This window comes from Hypanus sabinus, chromosome 7, assembly GCF_030144855.1.
Source record: "Hypanus sabinus isolate sHypSab1 chromosome 7, sHypSab1.hap1, whole genome shotgun sequence".
Classification (NCBI taxonomy): domain Eukaryota; kingdom Metazoa; phylum Chordata; class Chondrichthyes; order Myliobatiformes; family Dasyatidae; genus Hypanus; species Hypanus sabinus.
Window position 1 is genome coordinate 92172790 of NC_082712.1, and position 25555 is coordinate 92198344.

Below are 25555 nucleotides of genomic sequence, written 5' to 3' on the forward strand. Positions count from 1 at the left end.
AGACAGACGCACACAGTCTTTGCACAGTATTGTAGATAGACACACAGTCTTTGCACAGTACTGTAGACAGACGCACACAGTCTTTGCACAGTACTGTAGACAGACGCACACAGTCTTTGCACAGTACTGCAGATAGACGCACACAGTCTTTGCACAGTACTGCAGATAGACACACACAGTCTTTGCACAGTACTGTAGACAGACACACAGTCTTTGCACAGTACTGTAGACAGACGCACACAGTCTTTGCACAGTACTGCAGATAGACACACACAGTCTTTGCACAGTACTGCAGACAGACGCACACAGTCTTTGCACAGTACTGGAGATAGACACACAGTCTTTGCACAGTACTGTAGACAGACGCACACAGTCTTTGCACAGTACTGTAGACAGACGCACACAGTCTTTGCACAGTACTGCAGATAGACACACACAGTCTTTGCACAGTACTGCAGATAGACGCACACAGTCTTTGCACAGTACTGTAGATAGACACACACAGTCTTTGCACAGTACTGTAGACAGACTCACACAGTCTTTGCACAGTACTGCAGATAGACACACACAGTCTTTGCACAGTACTGTAGACAGACACACACAGTCTTTGCACAGTACTGCAGACAGACACACACAGTCTTTGCACAGTACAGCAGATAGACACACAGTCTTTGCACAGTACTGCAGATAGACGCACACAGTCTTTGCACAGTACTAACCCCTTTGGTTCAAGAGCCTGTTGGTTGAGGGTAATAACTGTTCCTGAACCTGCTGGTGTGAGTCCTGAGCCTCCTGTAGCTTCTTCCTGGTGGCAGCAGAGAGCACAGAGCCTGGCCTGGGTGGTGGGGGTTCCTGATGCTGGATGCTGCTTTCCTGTAACAGCGTTTCATGTAATGTGTCGAATGGTTGGGAAGGTTTTGTCAAGTACTAGAGGGCAGACATTTAAGGTGAGAGGCTGAACATTTAAAGGAGTTGTGCGGGAGTTGTGTTCGTGTGTGTGTGTGTGTGTGTGTGTGTGTGTGTGTGTGTGTGTGTGTGTGTGTGTCTGTGTGCATGTGCGTGCATGTGTGTGTGTGTGTGCGTGTGTGTGTGTGTCTGTGTGCATGTGCGTGCATGTGTGTGTGTGTGTGCGTGCGTGCGTGCGTGTGTGCGTGTGCATGTGTGTGTCCCTGTGTGTGTGTGTGTGCGTGTGTGTGCGCGTGCGTGCGTGTGCATGTGTGTGTCCCTGTGTGTGTGTGTGTGTGTGTGTGTGTGTGTGCGCGTGCGTGTGTGTGTGTGCGTGTGCGTGTCTATGTGTGTGTCCCTGTGTGTGTGTGTGTGTGTGTGTGTGTGTGTGTGTGTGTGTGTGTGTGTGTGTGTGCGTGTCCCTGTGTGTGTCCCTGTGTGTGTGTGTGTGTGTGTGTGTGTGTGTGTGTGTGTGTGTGTGTGTGTGTGTGCGTGTGTGTGCGTGTGCGTGTCTATGTGTGCGCGTGCGTGCATGTCTGTGTGCGTGCGTGCGTGTGTGTTTGTTAGCAGGGGAATTAGCAGATGATGCCACACCTGTAGTACTGCACGTGTCCATTTAGCTAGTTTTCAGAAAGATGTCATAAAACTGGAAAGGATACAAAGAGAATTTATAAGGATGATGCCAGGACTTGAGGGCCTGTGTTTTCGGGAGAGGTTGGGCAGGCTGGGACTTTATCCCCTGGAGCAGAGGCTGAGACGCTGATCTGATTAAGGTGTATTACAGCATAAGGTACTGTAAAAGTCTGAGGCACATACAGGGTGTCCACAGTACTGTAGTAAGGTTGCGTAGTGCCCGGCACTGCTGCGACACAGGTGTGAGTGATGATAAACCTGATTCTGATCTGGGTCTCTGGAGGGGCCAGTGAGAGGGGAATCATGGGTGGGAAAAGGGGAAGGCAGGGAGCTGGAGCACATTCTATAATGATCAATAGATAGATAGATATCCCCAAGGGGAAATTCAAGTGTCCCATACACTTATTGTAGCAAAACTAATTACATACAGTATTTAACTCAGTATAAATATGATATGCATCTAAAATCACCCTCCCAAAAAGCATTAATAAATAGCTTTTAAAAAGTTCTTAAATAGTTTACTAAAATGCATTGAGTGGTAACTTAAGCTCAGTCCTAACCCCGGCACTTAACATGTCTTGCCCCTGGTGGTTGAATTGTAGAGCCGAATGTAGAGCGAATACCAGTCACTTGGAATCAAATGATCTTGCCTGGTGTCTCAGAGCTGGGTACATCTCCACTTGCACCACCCTCCACCCCTGGAACTCCTTTGCCACCTGTCCCACACCCCTCCCACGAATGATGAAGGCCAATACAGCATATGCCTTCATAACCACAGAGTCAAGTTGCACAGCAGCTTTGAGTGTCCTATGGACTCGGACCCCAAGATCCCTCTGATTCTCCACACTGCCAAGAGTCTTACCATTAATACTATATTCTACCATCATATTTGACCTACCAAAATGAACCACCTCACACTTATTTGGTTGAACTCCATCTGCCACTTCTCAGCCCAGTTTTGCATCCTATCAATGTCCTGCTGTAACCTCTGACAGCCCTCCACACTATCCACAACACCCCCAACCTTTGTGTCATCAGCAAATTTACTAACCCATCTCTCCACTTCCTCATCCAGGTCATTTATAAAAATCACAAAGAGTAATGGTCCCAGAACAGATCCCTGAGGCACACCACTGGTCACCAACCTCCATGCAGAATATGACCCATCTACAACCACTCTTTGCCTTCTGTGGGCAAGCCAGTTCTGGATCCACAAAGCAATGTCCCCTTGGATCTCATGCCTCCTTACTTTCTCAATAAGCCTTGCATAGGGCACCTTATCAAATGCCCTGCTGAAATCCATATACACTACCTTCATCAATGTGTTTAATCACATCCTCAAAAAATTCAATCAGGCTCGTAAGGCACGACCTGCCTTTGACAAAGCCATGCTGACTATTCCTGATCATATTATGCCTGTCCAAATGTTCATAAATCCTGCCTCTCAGGATCTTCATCAACTTACCAAACACATATATGCACCATCTTTGCACAGTACTGTAGACAGACGCACACAGTCTTTGCACAGTACTGTAGACAGACACACAGTCTTTGCACAGTACTGTAGACAGACGCACACAGTCTTTGCACAGTACTGTAGACAGACGCACACAGTCTTTGCACAGTACTGTAGACAGACGCACACAGTCTTTGCACAGTACTGCAGACAGACGCACACAGTCTTTGCACAGTACTGCAGACAGACGCACAGACTTTGCACAGTACTGCAGATAGACGCGCACAGTCTTTGCACAGTACTGCAGATAGACGCGCACAGTCTTTGCACAGTACTGCAGATAGACACGCACAGTCTTTGCGCAGTACTGCAGACAGACGCACACAGTCTTTGCACAGTACTGTAGACAGACACACAGTCTTTGCACAGTACTGTAGACAGACACACAGTCTTTGCACAGTACTGCAGATAGACACACACAGTCTTTGCACAGTACTGCAGACAGACACACACAGTCTTTGCACAGTACAGCAGATAGACACACAGTCTTTGCACAGTACTGCAGACAGACACACACAGTCTTTGCACAGTACTGCAGATAGACGCACACAGTCTTTGCACAGTACTGCAGACAGACGCACACAGTCTTTGCACATACTGCAGACAGACGCACACAGTCTTTGCACAGTACTGCAGATACACATACAGTCTTTGCACAGTACTGCAGACAGATGCACACAGTCTTTCCACAGTGCTGCAGACAGACACACACACTCTTTGCACAGTGCTGCAGACAGGCACACACAGTCTTTGCACAGTACTGCAGATAGACACACAATCTTTGCACAGTACTGCAGATAGACGCACACAGTCTTTGCACAGTACTGCAGACAGACGCACACAGTCTTTGCGCAGTACTGCAGACAGACGCACAGTCTTTGCACAGTACTGTAGACAGACGCGCACAGTCTTTGCACAGTACTGCAGATAGACGCGCACAGTCTTTGCGCAGTACTGCAGACAGACGCGCACAGTCTTTGCGCAGTACTGCAGACAGACGCGCACAGTCTTTGCGCAGTACTGCAGACAGACGCGCACAGTCTTTGCGCAGTACTGCAGACAGACGTGCACAGTCTTTGCGCAGTACTGCAGACAGACGCGCACAGTCTTTGCGCAGTACTGCAGACAGACGCGCACAGTCTTTGCGCAGTACTGCAGACAGACGCGCACAGTCTTTGCGCAGTACTGCAGACAGACACACAGTCTTTGCACAGTACTGCAGATAGACACACAGTCTTTGCACAGTACTGCAGATAGACGCACACAGTCTTTGCACAGTACTGCAGATAGACGCACACAGTCTTTGCACAGTACTGTAGACAGACGCACACAGTCTTTCCACAGTGCTGCGTACAGACGCACATAGTCTTTCCACAGTACTGCAGATAGACGCACACAGTCTTTGCACAGTACTGCAGCTAGACACACAGTCTTTGCACAGTACTGTAGACAGACACACACAGTCTTTGCACAGTATTGTAGACAGACGTACACAGTCTTTGCAAAGTACTGCAGATAGACACACAGTTTTTGCACAGTACTGTAGACAGACGCACACAGTCTTTGCACAGTACTGCAGACAGACACACAGTCTTTTCACAGTACTGCAGATAGACACACAGTCTTTGCACAGTACTGTAGACAGACGCACAGTCTTTGCACAGTACTGCAGATAGACGCACACAGTCTTTGCACAGTACTGCAGACAGACGCACACAGTCTTTGCACAGTACTGCAGATAGACACACAGTCTTTGCACAGTACTGTAGACAGATGCACACAGTCTTTGCACAGTACTGTAGACAGTTGCACACAGTCTTTGCACGGTACTGCAGACAGACGCACACAGTCTTTCTACAGTGCTGCAGACAGACACACACAGTCTTTGCACAGTACAGCAGATAGACACACAGTCTTTGCACAGTACTGCAGACAGACACACACAGTCTTTGCACAGTACTGCAGATAGACGCACACAGTCTTTGCACAGTACTGCAGACAGACGCACACAGTCTTTGCACATACTGCAGACAGACGCACACAGTCTTTGCACAGTACTGCAGATACACATACAGTCTTTGCACAGTACTGCAGACAGACGCACACAGTCTTTCCACAGTGCTGCAGACAGACGCACAGTCTTTCCACAGTGCTGCAGACAGACGCACACAGTCTTTGCACAGTGCTGCAGACAGACGCACACAGTCTTTGCACAGTACTGCAGATAGACACACAATCTTTGCACAGTACTGCAGATAGACGCACACAGTCTTTGCACAGTACTGCAGACAGACACACACAGTCTTTGCACAGTACTGCAGACAGACGCACACAATCTTTGCACAGTACTGCAGACAGACGCACACAGTCTTTGCACAGTACTGCAGACAGATGCACACAGTCTTTGCACAGTACTGTAGACAGACGCGCACAGTCTTTGCACAGTACTGCAGATAGACACGCACAGTCTTTGCGCAGTACTGCAGACAGACGCGCACAGTCTTTGCGCAGTACTGCAGACAGACGCGCACAGTCTTTGCGCAATACTGCAGACGCGCACAGTCTTTGCGCAGTACTGCAGACAGACGCACACAGTCTTTGCGCAGTACTGCAGACAGATGCACACAGTCTTTGCACAGTACTGTAGACAGACACACAGTCTTTGCACAGTACTGTAGACAGACACACAGTCTTTGCACAGCACTGCAGATAGACGCACACAGTCTTTGCACAGTACTGCAGACAGATGCACACAGTCTTTGCACAGTACTGCAGATAGACGCACACAGTCTTTGCACAGTACTGCAGATAGACGCACACAGTCTTTGCACAGTACTGTAGACAGACGCATACAGTCTTTCCACAGTGCTGCGGACAGACGCACATAGTCTTTGCACAGTACTGCAGATAGACGCACACAGTCTTTGCACAGTACTGCAGATAGACACACAGTCTTTGCACAGTACTGTAGATAGACGCACGCAGTCTTTGCACAGTACTGCAGACAGACACACACAGTCTTTGCACAGTACTGTAGACAGTTGCACACAGTCTTTGCACGGTACTGCAGACAGTTGCACACAGTCTTTGCATGGTACTGCAGACAGACACACACAGTCTTTGCACAGTACTGCAGATAGACGCTCACAGTCTTTCCACAGTACTGCAGATAGACGCATACAGTCTTTTCCCTGGGTTGAAGCATCAAAGACTAGAGGGCACGGATTTAAGGTGAGGGGAAAGAGATTTTACTGGAACCCGAGGGGAAATCTCTTCACCCATCCTTGGGACAAGCTGCCAGATGAAGTGTTGAGGCAGGGACAGTAACAACATGTAAAAGATACTCCAACAGTAAACTTTTAGAGGGATTTGAGGCAAATGGACCTAGCTGAGATAGAAACATAGAAAACGTACAGCGCAATACACACCCTTTGGCCCACAAAGTTGTGCCGAACATGTCCCTACCCTAGAAATTACTAGCTTACACATAGCCCTCTATTTTACTAAGCTCCATGTACCTATCCAAAAATCTCTTAAAAGACCCTATCGTATCCGCCTCCACCACCTTTGCTGGCAGCCCATTCCATGCACTCACCACTCTCTGAGTAAAAAACTTACCCCTGACATCTCCTCTGTACCTACTCCCCAGCACCTTAAACCTGTGTCCTCTTGTGGCAACCATTTCAGCCCTGGGAAAAAGCCTCTGACTATCCACACGATCAATGCCTCTCATCATCTTATACACCTCTATCAGGTCACCTCTCATCCTCCATCGCTCCAAGGAGAAAAGGCCGAGTTATCTCAACCTATTCTCAAAAGGCGTGTTCCCCAATCCCAGCAACATCCTTGTAAATCTCCTCTGCACCCTTTCTATGGTTCCCACATCCTTCCTGTAGTGAGGCGACCAGAACTGAGCACAGTACTCCAAGTGGGGTGTGCCCAGGGTCCCATATGGGTTAGCATGGACCAGTTGGGCTGAAGGATCTGCTTTATGATTTATAATCCGTGAGCTAGCACGGACATAATGGGCTTCTCGGTCAGAAAGAAATACAGAGTCGGTGTCAGCTCAAGGCTAGTGCGTTGGTGAAACCACACTTGGAGTGTCGTGAGCAGTACTGGACCTCTCATCTAGAGAGAACGTGCTGCCACTGGAGAGGGTCAAGGCGAGGTTTACAAGGATGATCCCGGGAATGAAAGGGTTAACATCCAAGGAGCATTTTAAGGCTCTGGGCCTGTACTCGCTGGAGTTCAGAAGATTGAATGGGGGGTTCTCACAGAAAGCTATCAATTATTGGATGTGGAGAGTATGATGAGAGTCTGACTGTGCCAGAGGGCAGAGCCTCAGAATACAAGGACGTCCCTTTAGAGAGAGCTGAGGCCGAATTTATTTCGTCAAGAGTGGTGAATCTGTGGAATTCATTGCCACGGGACAGCTGTGGAGGATGTCATTCGCTATACTTGAAGTGGAGGATGATAGGTCCTTGATTAGTCAGGGTGGGGAGAGGCTGAGAGGGAAAGTAAATCAGCCATGATGGAGTGGTAGTGAGGATGTGATGGGCTGAATGGACTGATTCTGCTCCTATCTCTTATGGCCCTATGACTAGCTGCAGCCCGATTACCTCGTTCCTGCACCCAGTGCCTTGTACCTGCCTGCCTCGCGTCTTGACACGCCTGAACGCAAGCGAGAATCATCTGTGGCTGGAAGGTGGTGCAGGGGGGAGGAATGGCCTCCTCCCGCACTGTGATAATTCCGACTGGCGTGTGCGTGCGCCGTCAGCCTGCTGGCGTTCGGCAGAGAATCTCCCTGGCACTGCTCCGTGGGACAGAGTGCCTGCACTGTGCTATGTTCCCTGTTCCTCGTCAGTAAACACTCTGGAGGCTGCCAGCTCTGACACTGCTCCTCACACGGAGTGACTGAACGTTCATTGAGACCAACGTCCCAACAGCAAATATTTGCTGCAGCCTCCCCAGCGGCCTTGTTCAGAGGGACAATTCTGTCCGCACTTTTCCATTTCAATACCACCTCTCACAACCCGCAAGTTTCTGTATGACATGCCCTCTTCTCATTACTACCATCGGGGCAGAGATCCAGGCGCCTGAAGATGCACACTCAATGTTTTAGGAACAGCTTCTTCCCCTCTGCCCTCAGGCTTCTGAACATTCTGTAAACTTGGGAATATTACCTCACCATTTTGTTCTTTTCCTACATTACTTATTTTTTTTAACTTCATAGTCAATCGATTATCAAAGTACCCATAGTACAGTGCAATAGCCTTAGACACGTGTATATTGCTAGGGTGCCCAAGACCTTCGCAGAGTACTGTAGTAACTACATTGCACTGCACTGCTGCCTGAAGAAAACAAGTCATGGCACATGTGAGCGATGATAAGCCTGATTCTGATCTGGGTCTCTGCTCTGGACTGTGTGTGGGAAGGGGGCAGGGAGAGGGGAATCATGGTTGGGAAAAGGGGAAGGGAGAGAGGAGGGAGCGGGAAGCACCAGAGATCAATAAACCAACCGTTTGGAATCAAATGATCTTTCCCAGTGTTTCTTCTGAACCCTCTCCGATGCCAGCACATCTTTTCTAAGACGAGGGGCCCAAAACCATTTACAATACTCGAGGTGAAGTCTCACCAGTGTTTTATAAAGCCTCAGCATCACATCCTTGCTCTTGTATTCTAGACCCCCTGATATGAATGCTAAGATTGCATTTGCCTTCCTCACCACCGACTCAACCTACAAGTTAACCTTTAGAGTGTTTTGCATAAGGACTCCCAAGTCCCTTTGCATCTCAGATTTTAGAATTGTCTCCCCTTTTAGAAAGTAGTCTGTACATTTACTTTTTCTACCAAAGTGGATGATCATGTGCTTTCAAATATTGTATTTCATTTGGCACTTTCTTGCCCAATCTCACTCTGCAGCCTACCTGTTTCTTCAACACTACCTGCCCCTCCACCAATCGTTGTGCTATCTGCAACTTGGCAACAAAACCATCGATTCCATCATCTAAATCATTGATATACAGCATAAAAAGAAGTGGTCCCAACCCCTGCGGAACACCACTAGTCACTGGAAGCCAAGCAGGAAAGGATCCTTTTATTCCCACTCACTGCCTCCTACCAATCAGCCAATGCTCTAACCTTGCCAGTAACTTTCCTGTAACTACCTTGGCAAGCAGCTTAATGCATGGCACCTTGTCAAAGGCCTTCTGAAAATCCAAATTTACAACATCCACTGCAACCCCTTTATCTATCCTACTTGTACTCTCCTCAAACAATTCCTACCAGGTTCATCAGGCAGGATTTTCCCTGAAGGAAACCATGCTGACTTTGTACTATCTTGTCCTGTGTCACCAAGTACTCCTTCACCTCATCCTTAACAATTGAGTCTAATATCTTCCCAGCCACTGAGGTCAAGCTAACTGGTCTATAATTTCCTTTCTGTTGCCTTCCTCCTTTCTTAAAGAGTGGAGTGACATTTGCAATTTTCCAGTCCTCTGGCACCATGCCAGAGTCCAATGATTTTTGAAAAATCATTACTGATGCTTCCGTAATCTCTACCGCCACCTCTTTCAGAACCCTAGGGTGCAGTTCCTCTGGCCCAGATGTTCACCATGAATCAACCGAGAGCTGGGGACGCCCTGTTAAGACTGTTTGAGATAACTTGTATTTTATTCTTTCTGACTTCCCTTCTGACATTTGTTTATCTGTACACTTATAAAGCTACTGTGACACTGTCATTTCCTTTGTGATCAATAAAGTGTCTATCTATCTACATACCTATCGATTTTCTTGTGGGCATTCACAATAAATACTAAGAAACATAGAAAACCTACAGCACAATACAGGCCCTTTGGCCCACAATACTGTGCTGAACATGTCCTTATCTTAGAAATTACCCACAGCCCTCTATTTTTCTGTGCTCCATGTACCTGTCTAGGAGTCTCTTAAAAGACCCTATCATATCCGCCTCCGCCATCGTTGCCGGCAGCCCAGTCTATGCACTCACCACTCTCTGCATAAAAACTTTAAAAACTTACCCTGACATCTCCTCTGTACCTTCTTCCAAGCACCTTAAAACTGTGCCCTCTCGTGTTAGCCATTCCAGCCCTGGGAAAAAGCCACTGACTATCCACACGATCAATGCCTCTCATCATCTTATACACCTCTATCAGGTCACCTCTCATCCTCTGTTGCTTCAAGGAAAAAAGGCCAAGTTCTCTCAACCTATTCTCATAAGGGATGCTCCCTAATCCGGGTAACATCCTTGTAAATCTCCTCTGCACCCTTTCTATGATTTCCACATCATAGTGCGGTGAGGTGACCAGAACTGAGCACAGTACTCCAAGCAGGGTCTGACCAGTGTCCTCTATAGCTGCAACATTACCTCTTGGCTCCTAAACTCAATCCCACAAATGATGAAAGCCAATGCACCGTATGCCTTCTTAACCACAGAGTCAATCTACACAGCAGCCTTCAGTGTCCTATGGACTCCGAACCTAAGATCCCTCTGATCCTCCACACTGCCAAGAGTCTTACCATTAATACTATATTCTGCCATCATATTTGACCTACCAAAATGGACCACTTCACACTTATCTGGGTGGAACTCCATCTGCCACTCCTCAACCCAGTTTTGCTTCCTATCAATGTTCCGTTGTAACCTCTGACAGCCCTCCACAACACCCCCAACCTTTGTGTCATCAGCAAACTTACTAACCCATCCCTCCAGTTCTTCATCCAGGTCATTTATAAAAATCACAAAGAGTAGAGGTCCCAGAACAGATCCCTGAGGCACACCGCTGGTCACCGGCCTCCATGTAGAATATGACCCGTCTACAACGACTCTTTGTCTTCTGTGGGCAAGCCAGTTCTGGATCCACAAAGTAATGTCCCCTTGGATTCCATGCCTCCTTACTTTCTCAATAAGCCCTACTGAAATCCATATATACTACATCTACTGCTCTACCTTCATCAATGTGTTTAGTCACATCTTCAAAAATTCAATCAGACTCGTAAGGCACAACCTGCCTTCGACAAAGCCATGCTGACTATTCCTAATCATATTATGCCTCTCCAAATGTTGATAAATCCTGCCTCTCAGGATCTTCATCAACTTACCAACCACTGAAGTAAGACTCACTGGTCTATAATTTCCTGGCTAACTCTACTCCCTTTCTTGAATAAAGGAACAACATCTTCAACCCTCCAATCCTCCAGAACCTCTCCCATCCCCATTGATGATGCAAAGATCATTGCCAGAGGCTCAGCAATCTCCTCCCTTGCTTCCCACAGTAGCCTGGGGTACATCTCGTCCAGTCCTGGTGACTTATCCAATTTGATGTTTTTCAAAATCTCCTGCATATCCTCTTTCTTAATATCTACATGCTCAAGCTTTTCAGTCTGCTGCAAGTCATCCCTACAATCACCAAGATCCTTTTCCACAGTGAATACTGAAGTAAAGTATTCATTAAGTACCTCTGCTATCTCCTCCGGTTCCATACACACTTTTCCACTGTCACACTTGATTGGTCCTATTCTCTCACGTCTTACCCTCTTGCTCTTCACATATTTGTAGAATGCCTTGGATTTTTTTTAATCCTGTCTGCCAAGGCCTTCTCATGGCCCCTTCTGGCTCTCCTAATTTCTTTCTTCAGCTCCTTCCTGCTAGCCTTATAATCTTCGAGATCTCTATCTTTTGAACCTTTCATAAGCTTTTCTTTTCTTCTTGACTAGATTTACACCAGCCTTTGTACACCATGTTTCCTGTATTCTAACATCCTTTCCCTGTCTCATTGGAATATACCTTTGCAGAACACCACGCAAATATCCCCTGAACATTTGCCACATTTCTTCCATACATTTCCCTGAGAACAAACACGAGGAAATCTGCAGATGCTGGACAGAAGGGACTCGGCCCGAAACATCGACAGTGCTTCTCCCTATAGATGCTGCCTGGCCTGCTGTGTTCCACCAGCACTTTGTGCGTGTTGTTTGAATTTTCCGGAGAACATCTGTTCCCAATTTATGTTTCCAATCTGTGTGTGTGTGTGTGTGTGTGTGTGTGTGCACATGTGCATTTTCCACATTCTCCCTGGGACTACACAGGTTTTTGCCCGGGTGTGTTAGTTCCCTCCCACATCCCAGCGACATGCAGTTCATTTAGTGGTTTAACTGTCTGATGGAAATTACCCCCTCGTGTGGTGAGGGATAGATTCTGGGGGGAATTAGTGTGCAAATGGGTTAAATGTGGGGGTGGGGAGAGTACCATGGGTTCATAACCTAGCATGGACTCGAGAGGCCGTGTGGCTCCATCTATGTTTGAATTAAAAACTCATTCAAAATCATCCGTGTCCTCCTCCATATGTCAGGGGTCAGGAGAGTCGTTAGCCATTCTGGAGTCTAGTGGAGGGGAATGTCATCTATAATCCCGATCTACAGAAATCCTGGACGATAGAGGCAATAGGTGGGAGTCAGGGTATAACACCACACACACTCACACTCACACTCACACTCACACTCTCACACACACACACACACACACACACACACACACACACACACACACACACACACACACACACACACACACACACACACACACACACACACACACACACACACACACACACCACACACACCCCCCAGTTGCTGGCGTACAACTTAAAATATAACTAAAAATTCATTAGAGGAGGATGTGGGGAGGGTGCAGAAGAGATCTGCCTGAATTAGAGGGTGCAGAAAGAAATTTGCCTGGATTAGAGATCTATCCTGCACTAGAGGGGGCAGAAGAGATTGATACAGTACAAGTTCTGAGCAAAGGTTGGCCAAATTTGGATTGAACTCCCATAGGCGTTGGAGGCTGAGGGAGATCTGACAGAGCAGGGGACCGCATCCTTCTTTATACCATGGAGCCTTACCGTGAACCAAAGGTCCATGGACCCCAGGTAAGAATCCCAGTCACACTGAGCTTTGTTTAATTATGAGGGGGAATTCCTTTAGCCAGGGGTGGTGAATCTGTAGAACTCATTGTGGAAGTCAAGTCACTGGGTGCATTTAAAGTGAGACTGATAGGTTCTTGATTAATCAGGGTGTCAAAGGTATTGGGGAGAAGGCAGGAGAATGGGGGAAGAGGGGGGAAAATCAGCCAGGATAGAATGGAAGATCAGATCCATAGGGCCAAATGGCCTGTTTCTGTTCCTATGTCTTATGAGAGGCATTGATAGGAAAGAGAGTCGGAACCTTTTCCTTAGGGCAAGAATGGTTTTGCGGAGGAAAGATATAAAGGTGATATGAGGGCTAAGCTTTTCTAAGCAGAGATTGATAGGTGCCTAGAATGGGTTATCAGAGGCAGTGGTGGAAGGAGAGTTTGGCGGAGTTTACGGAGTGGCACAATAGTAGTTAGTGTAACACCAGCACACAGAGTAAATTCCACCGGTCTGTAAGGAGATTGCACGTTCTCCCCGTGACCCATGCTCCAGTTTCCTCTCATATTCCAAACACACGTGGACTAGTAGGTTAATTAGTCACATGGGTGTAACTGTGTGGCATGGGATCATGGAGCTGGGAGAGTCTGTCACTGTATCTATAAATAAATACAGTGCCTGTAGAAAGTATTCACAAAGTATTCACCCCCGGAAGTTTTCATATTTTATTGCTTTACAACATTGAATCACAATGGATTTAATTTGGCTTTTTTGACATTGATCAACAGAAAAAGACCCTTGTCAAAGTGAAAACAGATCTTGACAAAGTGATCTATATTAATTACAAATATAAAACACAAAGTAATTGATTGCAGAAGTATTCAGCTCCTTTAATATGACACACCAAATCATCACTGGTGCAGCGAATTCATTCTAGGAGTCAAATAATTAAGTAAATGGAGACCTGTGTGCAGTCAAGCTGCTTCAATTGTCTTAAAAATACCCCTGTATCTGGAAGGTCCGACTGCTGGTGAGTCAGTATCCTGGCAAAAACTACATCATGATGACAAAAGAACACTCCAAGCAACTCTGCGAAAAAGTTATTGAAAAGCACAAGTCAGGAGATGGTACAAGAAAGTTTCCAAGTCACTGAATATCAGTTAAGTCGATCATCAAGAAATGGAAAGAATATGGAACAGCTGTAAATCTGCCTCGAGTAGGCCGTCCTCAAAGACTGAGTGACCATGCAAGAAGGGGACTAGTGAGGGAGGCCACCAAGAGACCTATGACAACTCTGGAGGAGTTACAAGCTTCAGTGTCTGAGACGGGAGAGACTGTGCACACAACAACTGTTGCCCGGGTGCTTCACCAGTCACAGCTTTATGGGAGAGTGGCAAAGAGAAAGCCACTGTTGAAAAAAATTTGCATGAAAACAGCTAGATTTAGCCAGAAGGCACATGGGAGACTCTGAAGTCAACTGGAAGAAGGTTCTATGGTTTGATCAGACTAAACGTTATGTTTGGCACACCATCCTTACCGTGAAGCATGGTGGTGGCTGCATCGTGCTGTGGGGATGCTTCACTGCAGCAGGCCCTGGAAGACTTGTGAAGGTAGGGAATAAAATAAATGCAGCAAAATACAGGGAAATCCAATGAAAACCTGATGTAGTCTGCAAGAGAACTGTGACTTGGGAGAAGGTTTGTTTTCCAGCAAGACAATGACCCCAAGCATAAAGCCAAAGCTACACAGGAATGGCTTAAAAACAAAGTTAATGTCCTGGAGTGGCCAAGTCAGAGTCCAAACCTGAGACCAATTGAGAATTTGTGACCAGACTTGAAAAGGGCTGTTCACTCACAATCCACAAACAATCTGACAGAGCTTGAGCAGTTTTGTAAAGAATGGGGAAGAATTGCAGTGTCCAGATGTGCAAAGCTGACAGAGACCTAACCACACAGGATTAAAGCTGCAATTGCTGCCAAAAGTCCATCTACCAAATACTGACTTGAAGGGGGTGAGTAATTATGCAATCAAACTTTTGTGACTAATAATTGTAATAAATTCAAACTATTTACAGAAATGTTTTCACTTTTTGACATGAAGGAATCTTTTCCATTGATCAGTGTCATAAAAGCCAAATTAAATCCAGTATGGTTCAGTGTTGCAAAACATTAAAACACGGGGGGGGGGGGGGCAATGAATACTTCTTATAGGGTCTGAAAAACATGATTCAGATAGACACAGGAATATGAAGGATAAGCAGAGAGAAGGGTGCTAAACAAGAGGACACTCAGTATAAATTGGCAGCAAGATAAGCATGATGTGTCGGGGGGGGGGGAGGACTCAGGCTGACGTTCCTGTTGAATTTTTGTTAGTTCTTTAGTGCAGGGAGGAGTGTTTGGGGGACAATGTTCTTGTGTTTTGTGGGGGGGAGGGAGATTTAGCGACAACGTTCTTGTGTTTTTGTAGGGGTAGGGGGATTTGCAGATGATGCCTTGTGCTTTTTGGGGGAAGGGGATTTGGGGGATGATGTTCTTGCTGTGTTTTTTGGGGGAAGGGGATTTGGGGAACGACTGTCTTGTGTTTCATGTGGAAGGGGGGGGGTCTTGGGTGCCAATGTTCTTGTTGCGTTTTTGTGCAGAGGGAAGGGGGTTGACGATTGTGTTGCTGTTGTTTTCTGTTGTGTGGTGGGGAGAGTTTGCTGTGCCCCCATGCTCTTCCTTTGTCTCGTGACTATCTGGAGTAGGAAAATGCTTGCACACTTAGTAGGCTGAATGGCCTGCCCTGCACTCCACCCTTCTGTGTTCTAACCCCCGGGGGTCGATGAACAAGAATGCCGATATCAGAGGGTGTAGAACACCACTGAGCTTCGTAACTTTGAACGGAGACAGGCCTGTTGAGGTGTTTTCTTTGGAACACTGTGAGATTGAAGAGGTATTGCAGAATGTTAAGTTTAGGCAGGCAGCCGGGGTGATAACTTGTGGCGAAGGGGGTGTGATGGAGATGGTTTGAGCAGGGGGGGGCCTTTGGGAACACAGTTCTCTCTCCAGTTGGGAAAGGAACCCCTAACCCACTGGCTGTTAATCAATATGAGACACAGCAGGGGAGCAGGTTCTTCAGAACATCCTGATTCACTCTCCCCACATTCCCACCCAGATTCTACCCCTAACCCACACACCAGGGGGCAGTTGTTGGGATGTGGGAGGCTAGATATGCTCCCCTCGGGCTGAGCCTCCCTCCCCCTATCCTCTGAGAGGCTCCTCTTGGCTGGGATTTGGGAGTCCTGGAATGACACTCACCCACCCTGAGGACTGGTCTCCTCACTGAGTTATTAACGGGCGAGGGGGAGGCTGGGTGGGGGCCAGAGTTCAGCGGGTTGGAGGTCAGGAGGGTGTGGGGAAGGAGAGAGGGTATGTTGCCACCTCTTCATCCCAGATGTCTGTGGGGTGGAGTGGGCGGGGATGGGTGGCGGAGGGAGACACTCAAATAAAAAAGGTCAGGAACGCACGCACACGCACACAGAGTGATATCCATACAGTGATACACACACACACGCACACAGACACACACACAGACACACTCACAGAGTGATATCCATACAGTGATACGCACACAGACACACACACAGAGTGATATCCATACAGTGATACACACACACACACACACAGACACACTCACAGAGTGATATCCATACAGTGATACGCACACAGACACACACAGACAGAGTGATATCCATACAGTGATACACACACACACACACACACAGACACACACACAGAGTGATATCCATACAGTGATACACACACATGCACACAGACACACACACAGAGTGATATCCATACAGTGATACACACACATGCACACAGACACACACACAGAGTGATATCCATACAGTGATACACACAGACACACACACACAGAGTGATATCCATACAGTGATACACACACATGCACACAGACACACACACAGTGATATCCATACAGCGATACACGCACACAGACACACACACACAGAGTGATATCCATACAGTGATACACACACACACACACACACACACACACAGAGTGATATCCATACAGTGATACACACACACACACACACACACAGACACACACACAGAGTGATATCCATACAGTGATACACACACACACGCACACAGACACACACACAGAGTGATATCCATACAGTGATACACACACACACGCACACAGACACACACACAGAGTGATATCCATACAGTGATACACACACACACACACACACACACAGACACACAGACAGAGTGATATCCATATAGTGATACACACACACACACACACACACACACACACACACACACACACAGAGTGATATCCATACAGTGATACACACACAGACACACACACAGAGTGATATGAGTGATATCCATACAGCGATACACGCACACAGACACACACACACAGAGTGATATCCATACAGTGATACACACACAGACACACACACAGAGTGATATCCATACAGTGATACACACACACACACACACACACACACACACACACACACACACACAGAGTGATATCCATACAGTGATACACACACACACACACACACACACAGACACATACACAGAGTGATATCCATACAGTGATACACACACACACACACACACACACAGACACATACACAGAGTGATATCCATACAGTGATACACACAGACACACACACACAGACAGAGTGATATCCATACAGTGATACACACACACACAGACACACACACAGACAGAGTGATATCCATACAGTGATACACACACACAGACACACTCACAGAGTGATATCCATACAGTGATACACACACACACACACACACACACACACACACACACACACACACACACAGAGTGATATCCATACAGTGATACACACACACAGACACACTCACAGAGTGATATCCATACAGTGATACACACACACACACACACACACACACACAGACACACACACAGAGTGATATCCATACAGTGATACACACACACACACACACACACACACACACAGAGTGATATCCATACAGTGATACACACACACACACACACACACACACACACAGAGTGATATCCATACAGTGATACAAACACACGCACACAGACACACACAGACACACACACACACACACACAGAGTGATATCCATACAGTGATACACACACACACACACACACACACAGAGTGATATCCAGTGATACACACACACACACACACACACACACACAGAGTGATATCCATACAGTGATACACACACACACGCACAGACACACACACAGAGTGATATCCATACAGTGATACACACACACGCACACAGACACACACAGACACACTCACAGTGATATCCATACAGTGATACACACACACGCACACAGACACACACAGACAGACACACACACAGAGTGATATCCATACAGTGATACACACACACGCACACAGACACAGACACACACACAGAGTGATATCCATACAGTGATACACACACAAGCACACAGACACACACACACAGAGTGATATCCATACAGTGATACACACACACACGCACAGACACACACACAGAGTGATATCCATACAGTGATACACACACACATGCACAGACACACACACAGAGTGATATCCATACAGTGATACACACACAAGCACACAGACACACACACACAGAGTGATATCCATACAGTGATACACACACACACGCACAGACACACACACAGAGTGATATCCATACAGTGATACACACACACACACACACAGAGTGATATCCATACAGTGATACACACACACACACACACACAGAGTGATATCCATACAGTGATACACACACACACACACACACACACACACACACACACAGAGTGATATCCATACAGTGATACACACACAAGCACACAGACACACACACACAGAGTGATATCCATACAGTGATACACACACAAGCACACAGACACACACACACAGAGTGATATCCATACAGTGATACACACACACACACACACACACACACACACACACAGAGTGATATCCATACAGTGATACACACACAAGCACACAGACACACACACACAGAGTGATATCCATACAGTGATACACACACACACACACACAGACACACACACACACAGACACACACACAGAGTGATATCCATACAGTGATACACATACAAGCACGCAGACACACACACACAGAGTGATATCCATACAGTGATACACACACACACGCACACAGACACACACACAGACAGACTAGATGTATTCACACATACAGTAAACACGCGCACAGACACACGCTGTCATTTTGTGTGTGGATCTGTCACACATTGACAGAGACATACACACACACACACAAATGCAGCAATAGGAAGGTTAATACTTTTCGGGATACCGGGAAGCGGTGGGAATTCTGCCGCCCAGACTGTGCTCCCGGAACCTCGCGGTACGTGGGTCGGAAGCAAAGCCTGTAAGCGGGTCCTGGCTCCCGGCCTTGGCTCTCAGCTCTGTGGGGAGGGGACATTGGACAGGAACACTGATTTACAGAGGCGTCGTTCGGCTCCTCCCCTCTCCCTCCCAACCCCTGCCGGCTCCCACAGAATTCCCGTGACCCTTCGAGTTTACTAGAGTGAATGAGTGAGTGAGTGTGTGTGTGTGTGTGTGTGTGTGTGTGTGTGTGTGTGTGTGTGTGTGTGTGTGTGTGTGTGTGTGTGTGTGTGTGTATGCATGCAAACTTTCCTTTTCCAAACCACTGTGACCCTTCACCCACCTCCTTCTTTCACTACGTATCTGGTCCCTCTGAGACTTTCTTGAACAGGACGGGCTGTTTGGGACGAGAACAGGTTCCGGACGGGCGGACAAACATTGGCCTATGGCAGAGACCGAGATGGACGCTAGACAAGGAATACCGGGGGTGGGGGGGGGCGCTGGAATCTGGAGCAACCATCAGGCTTGGAGGGGAGGGGGCAGCTTCAGGTCGCGACCTTCCTCTAGGGTCGGATGCGAAGTGTGATCAGGGCCGACAAGCTGGTCTAAGAGCGCAGAGCTGGGGCGGGGGGGGGGGGGGAGTGCGCGTCCACAAGAAGTTAGGACCAATCTTAGAAGTACACAACATCTCGGACCCTCAATGTTAAATCGTACCCCCCCCCCAACTATTTAATAATCTTGGGCCCCATACTACCACATTCAGAAAGTTATTACTACCCTGTAATCATCAGGCTCCTGAACCAGCGTGGATAACCTCCCTCACCTCAACACTGAACTGATCCCACAAACTGTGGACTCATGTTCTGTAACTCCTGGTCTGATTTTTTTTAAAAAGCACTATTACTTGTTTTTCTTGTTCGCACAGTTTGCCACATTGGTTGTTCGTGTGGGTCTCCATCGATTCTATTGTATTTATTTGTGTCTGCTGCGGATGCCCGCAGGGAAATGAACGCCAGGGTTGGCATAGTGACGCATAGGTACATCTATAATAAAATTAACCTAGACTAACTCACTGAGTTCCTCTGTCTGGTTGTTTGTTACCCCCCTCCGGTCTCTGAAACGATCCATCCCAGGCAGTCCTGTCTTGAGCATTCCAGTGGAATTACACACCTCTGTTCTGGGAAGATCCCTGGCGCACAATTTATTGTTCCGTTTCATCGCTCCTTGTTCCTTTGTGGCTCTGCTTTCTGGAGCCACAGAGCACTACAGGCCCTTCAGCCCACCTAGTCCATGCCATCAGCCTGCACCAGGACCACATTCCTCCTCACCCTTCCTGTCCATGTACCAATACAAATTTTCATAAATGTTGACATTTAACTCAGATCCATCACTTCCACTCTTTCCACACTCTCACCACCTTCTGAGTGAAGATAGTTCCCCTTAGTTTCACCTTTCACCCTTAACCTCGTCCCAGTCTCAATGGGAAGAGTCCTTTGGCATATACCCCTCATGATTCTGTATACATTCTGTAGATGACCCAGTCGTGAAGAGAGGGACGTGATGTACTGGGCTGAACCCACTGCGCTCTGAGTGTGGATTGGACAGGCCACACTGCCTCCTACACGCTAAGGCTGGAGCCATCAGCTCCGTTCCAGCTGGTATAGGGCTGGAAAAGGGCCTGGTACCTTCACTGACCATGGGCACAACAGATGCACAGCAAAACCCCACATAGCCCAAGGAATCATCGGAGGAGAAATACCTCCTGGGACACCAGGATCAGCCATGCCTACCTGAAAGTACAAGACATTCACCAATGTCTTATACTTCAACATAACATCCCAGCTCCTGTACTCAATACTTTGACTTATAAAGGCCGATGTACCAAAAGGTCTTTACTACCCAACTTAGCTGCAACACCTTTTCAAGGATTAATGGATCTGAGTCTGTACTCCCGGATCTGCCTGTTCTGCCGCATTCCTCAAAGTCTCACTGGTAGGTCCTTCCAAATTGCAATACCTCGCACTTGTCTGCATCAAATTCCATCTGCCATTTATCAGCCCACTTCTCCAACTGGTCCAGATCCTGCTGCAAGCTTTGAAAACCTTCCACACTGTCCACACCTCAATCTTGGTGTCACCTACAAAAGTGCTGATCCAGTTAACCACGTTATCACCCAGATCATTGATATAGATGACAAACAACAATGGACCCAGCACCAATCCCTGTGGCACTCCACTAGCCACAGGCCTCCAGTCGGAGAGGCAACCATCTACTACCACTCTCCTGCCAAGCCAAATTTACTACCTCATCTTGAATGCCAAGTGACCGAACTTTCTTGACAATTTCCCATGTCAAAAGACCATGCAGACAACATCCACTGCCTTCCCCTCATCAACTTTCCTAATAAACCTTTTCAAAAACTCTATTGGTTAGACATGACCTTTCACTCACAAAGTCATATTGACTGTTCCTAATTAGGCCCCGTCATTCCAAATACTTATATATCCAATCCCTTATCTTCCATTAACTTTCTGACTACTGATGTTGGGCTCAGTGGCCTATAGTTTCCCAGCTTCTTAAACAAATTACTTTTTAAGTAATTTTCCCCTCAGCAGCCTTGGCATTCGCTCAGTCGCAGATATTGCCCCTGTTCTTCCCCCTCCTCCCCACCCCACCACTCACTAACTTAAGCTGCACTGGCCATCCCACATTTCTGTTTCGGATAACAAGAGGGTCTTTCTGATATTCCTCCCATCCGCGACTTGCAGGCAAGCCCACAAAGACTGTACTCCTTGGAGTTTAGAAGAATGGGGGGGACCTCATAGAAACATTTCAAATGTTGAAAGGCATGGACAGAGTGGATGTGACAAAGTTGTTTCCCATGGTGGGGGAGTCTAGTATGAGAGAACATGACTTGAGGATTGCAGGGCACCCATTCAGAACAGAGATGCGAAAAAAAAATTTTAGCCAGAGGGTGGTGAATCTGTGGAATTTGTTGCCACGGGCGACAGTGGAGGCCAAGTCATTGGGTGTATTTAAGGCAGAGATTGATAGGTATCTGAGTAGTCGGGGCATCAATAGTGAGAAGACGGGGGAGTGGGACTGAAGGAGAGATTGGATCAGTTCATGATGAAATGGCGGAGCAGACTCGATGGGCTGAATGGCCGACTTCTGTTCCTTTGTCTTATGGTCTTATAATGTGGGGGGGGGGGGGGGCTCAGAGCCACTGAAAGATGAGATTCGGGACCTGAGCAACAGAGAACGGCCGCTGCTAGTGGAATGGTGGCCACTGAATGAAGAAGAGTAGAGTTGAGGACCCAGAGAATGAGGGGTCAGAGGGAATTACAGAGGCAGGAAGTGTGTGGGGAGGCCTGCCCATCCCAACATAGCAGGATGCCCATCTCACAAAACCTGCAACAAATTGTCCCATTAAGATTTTAAGGTTCCTGTTGTTCCCCCCCCCCCCCACCACCACCCCTCTTCCCCAGGTCAGGGGCCCTGCAAGTGTGTCTACCTCCAAGCCCAGTTCGATTAACGTGGGAAGCAGCTTGAAATCGTGGCACAAAATGCACCTGAATGCACACAAACCCAGGTAGCTGTTCCACGCCAAAATCCGCTCTACTTTTTTTTAAATATAGCTGTGCAGACCAACTATTGCTCTGTGCAGGAAACTACACGGTCTGAAAACTGTGCGGCATTTTAAACTTTTTTTTGGAATATGCATACTATGGGTGTTTAGAATGAAAATGTGAAAACTCACATACTTTCTAGACAAACATCAGTCACAACAAGAGTAAACAATGTCAGGTAGTCAAAACAACTTGAAGGCCCAAAGGCGAAAACAGAATGTTTTGACCCGCGGCGTTGGTGTGCAGCAGGCTGGCTGTTTATTGATAATGAGCTATCAACTTCTGTTCTGTGTTTATTGTTGCAGTTTGTAACACAGATTTCAAAACTGTATTAGCATAATTTCAAAAAAAAGCAAATCCCATCCGCACAGCAACCAAGCCTGTGTGCGCGGCAGGCTTTCAGAGGCTGCACACCCGAGCAGTTTAGAGAGAACAATACCCCACACTGTGGGAGGGGCTGTGAGGAGGGAGTGTTATCGGAGGGGGGAAAGAATACAACACTCATTTATGAAGGGCCAGGGAAGGGAGAATCAGAAGGGGTTGGGGGACTGGAATATGGAGCTCAGGGTCCAGATACCCAAGGAAGTGGGGAGTCACAGGGAGGGAACAGGTGGTGATGACTTTGGAGGGAAGGACCTAGAGTGGGAGGTGGAGGGAACCAGCAACAGCTGGAGGGGCAACAGGAAGAGCATATCTGCAGATGGTTAGAACATCAGGCAGCTGAGCTGGGAGGAGTTGGCTGTACCCAGGATAAGCTGAGGGAGCACAGATACAGCTGAGAGGAGGGACGCCTCCTGGGCAAAGATGGGGGGGTAACAGTGAAGCACACTTGGGAGAGGGGAGCAAAGCTGGCAAGGAAGGGGCACCGCGAGCGCGGGCACGGCGGGGTGCGGGGGTGCGCCGGCTGGGAGGAGCAGGGCCGCAGCTGACTGAGGGCGGGGACATATGAAAGTGGGCGGCGCCGCATCTGGCTGGAGGCCCCCACCGATATGAGCTCGCCCGGGGCGGTAGGGTGAGCGGGCGGCTGCCAGCGTAACACACCTCCCACACCGCGCACCACCAACACCCCCGGGGCGGCGCTTCGAGCTCCGGCACATGCTTGCTAGAGGACTCTCCCAGGCGATCTAATTTGTTTTGAGCTTTCGGAGGGCCGAGGGGGGCATACAACACCCTCTTCCCGGAGAGCGCTAATCTCAGCCCTGCTCACACCGCACCTCAATTCGTGCGGGGCCAGGGTGTTTGACAAAGTCTCCCTCCCATGATTAAACATCCCGTACAGCTGAGCGGGACCTTGTCCCTTACGCCCGTTTCCCTCCCTCAGACACTCACACTCCCGCCTATTTCATGCCAGCCCCCGCTCTCCCCTTTTCCCTCCTCCCCTTCCTGTTCCCTCCCCCTCCCCTCTCACTCCCCTCCCCTCATTCCCCGACTTCCTCCTGCCCTCTTCCCCCTCCACCTCCCATCCTCCAACTTTCTCCGCGCTCTCCCAGCTCCCCGCTGCCCCCGCTCGCCCCCTCGCCCCGTCTTACTTGCTGTCCGTGGTCCGCCCAGCCCTGCAGAGACCTCGAGAGGTTGCGGAATTCCACCCAGGATAAGGCGGCCACCACCAGGCTGAAGGTCGCCAGCGAGATGGCCACCGCGGTCAGCAGAACGATCAGCCCCACTCTGATCCTCCTCCTCGCCAGCGCGACCACCTTCACCTGCCCCATTCGCGGACCCTGTTGGGGTAGGTCGGGGACGCCGATAAACACAACAACAGCGGGAGTGTTTGCCAGGTCAGAGGTCGCGGAGAACTGTTTTATTTCTGTCTCTTTTCTGCCCTCTGCCCCCAGCGTTTTGCAAAGATCTCTGACCGCTCCAGCCCAGAATCAGGAAGGCTACAGCCCGCGACAGGAAAGGGCTGTTTCTGTGTTTTAAAAAAAAATCGCTTAAAGAGACAGCGCCGGAGGAGGAGACGCGGGCGTGTGCCAGGGAACTCCGGCAGTCCCTCGGTGGGAGAACTCTGCCAGAAGTCGGCCTTCTTGCAGCCCGGGGAGGGTCGATCGCCTGAGGGGGGGGGGGGAGTAGAGGAGGCGGCGGGTGGCTGTTGGCGCACAGCAAGATGCCACGAAATGGGGAGTTGGTGGTGCTTCTCGTGTCGGTGAAGTTGTTGTGGGAGGTGATGCTCCTCACTTCTCGCCTGACGTCGCTTCTGCAAAAGCATTTCGCGGCGCCCCCTCACTTCACTAGCCCAGGGGCTCTCTCTCTCCCTCAGTGCACCCCCCCCACCCGGCCAGGAGCGTGCGGCGCTCCCTCAGTGCCGCTTCCCCAGACCTGGCGATCCTTCAACACTGACCCTCTAGTCCAGAGCGTGCGGCGCTCCCTCAGTGCCGCTTCAACCCAGTCCTCCCCCACTGCTCCCCCCCCCGAAGCCCAAGAGGTCGGGGCGCTTCCTCAAGGATTGCACTGCCGAGCTTACCGCAGTACCACTCTCCCCGC

At 48.5% G+C, this 25555-nt stretch overlaps 1 protein-coding gene and 1 long non-coding RNA gene across 5 annotated transcripts in view; one reads left to right on the plus strand and one right to left on the minus strand.

Annotated features, from left to right (window-relative positions):
- Positions 1–25555, minus strand: part of tnfsf12 (TNF superfamily member 12) — a 57880-nt gene that overhangs the window by 31230 nt on the left and 1095 nt on the right. For 3 of the 4 annotated variants that reach the window (XM_059975176.1, XM_059975174.1, XM_059975175.1), the window contains exon 2: positions 24607–24795. In XM_059975176.1, coding sequence (XP_059831159.1) covers positions 24607–24786 — 180 coding nt within the window. In that variant the 5' untranslated portion in view covers positions 24787–24795. Of the gene's footprint in view, positions 1–24606 lie in introns of all 4 variants that reach the window. The other variant, XM_059975173.1, reaches the window with a different exon arrangement.
- The window catches only part of LOC132396993 (uncharacterized), a 5481-nt gene continuing 4642 nt past the window's right edge, over positions 24717–25555 (plus strand). The window contains exon 1 of the long non-coding RNA XR_009513211.1: positions 24717–24852. This is a non-coding gene — a long non-coding RNA (uncharacterized LOC132396993). The remainder of the gene's footprint in view (positions 24853–25555) is intronic.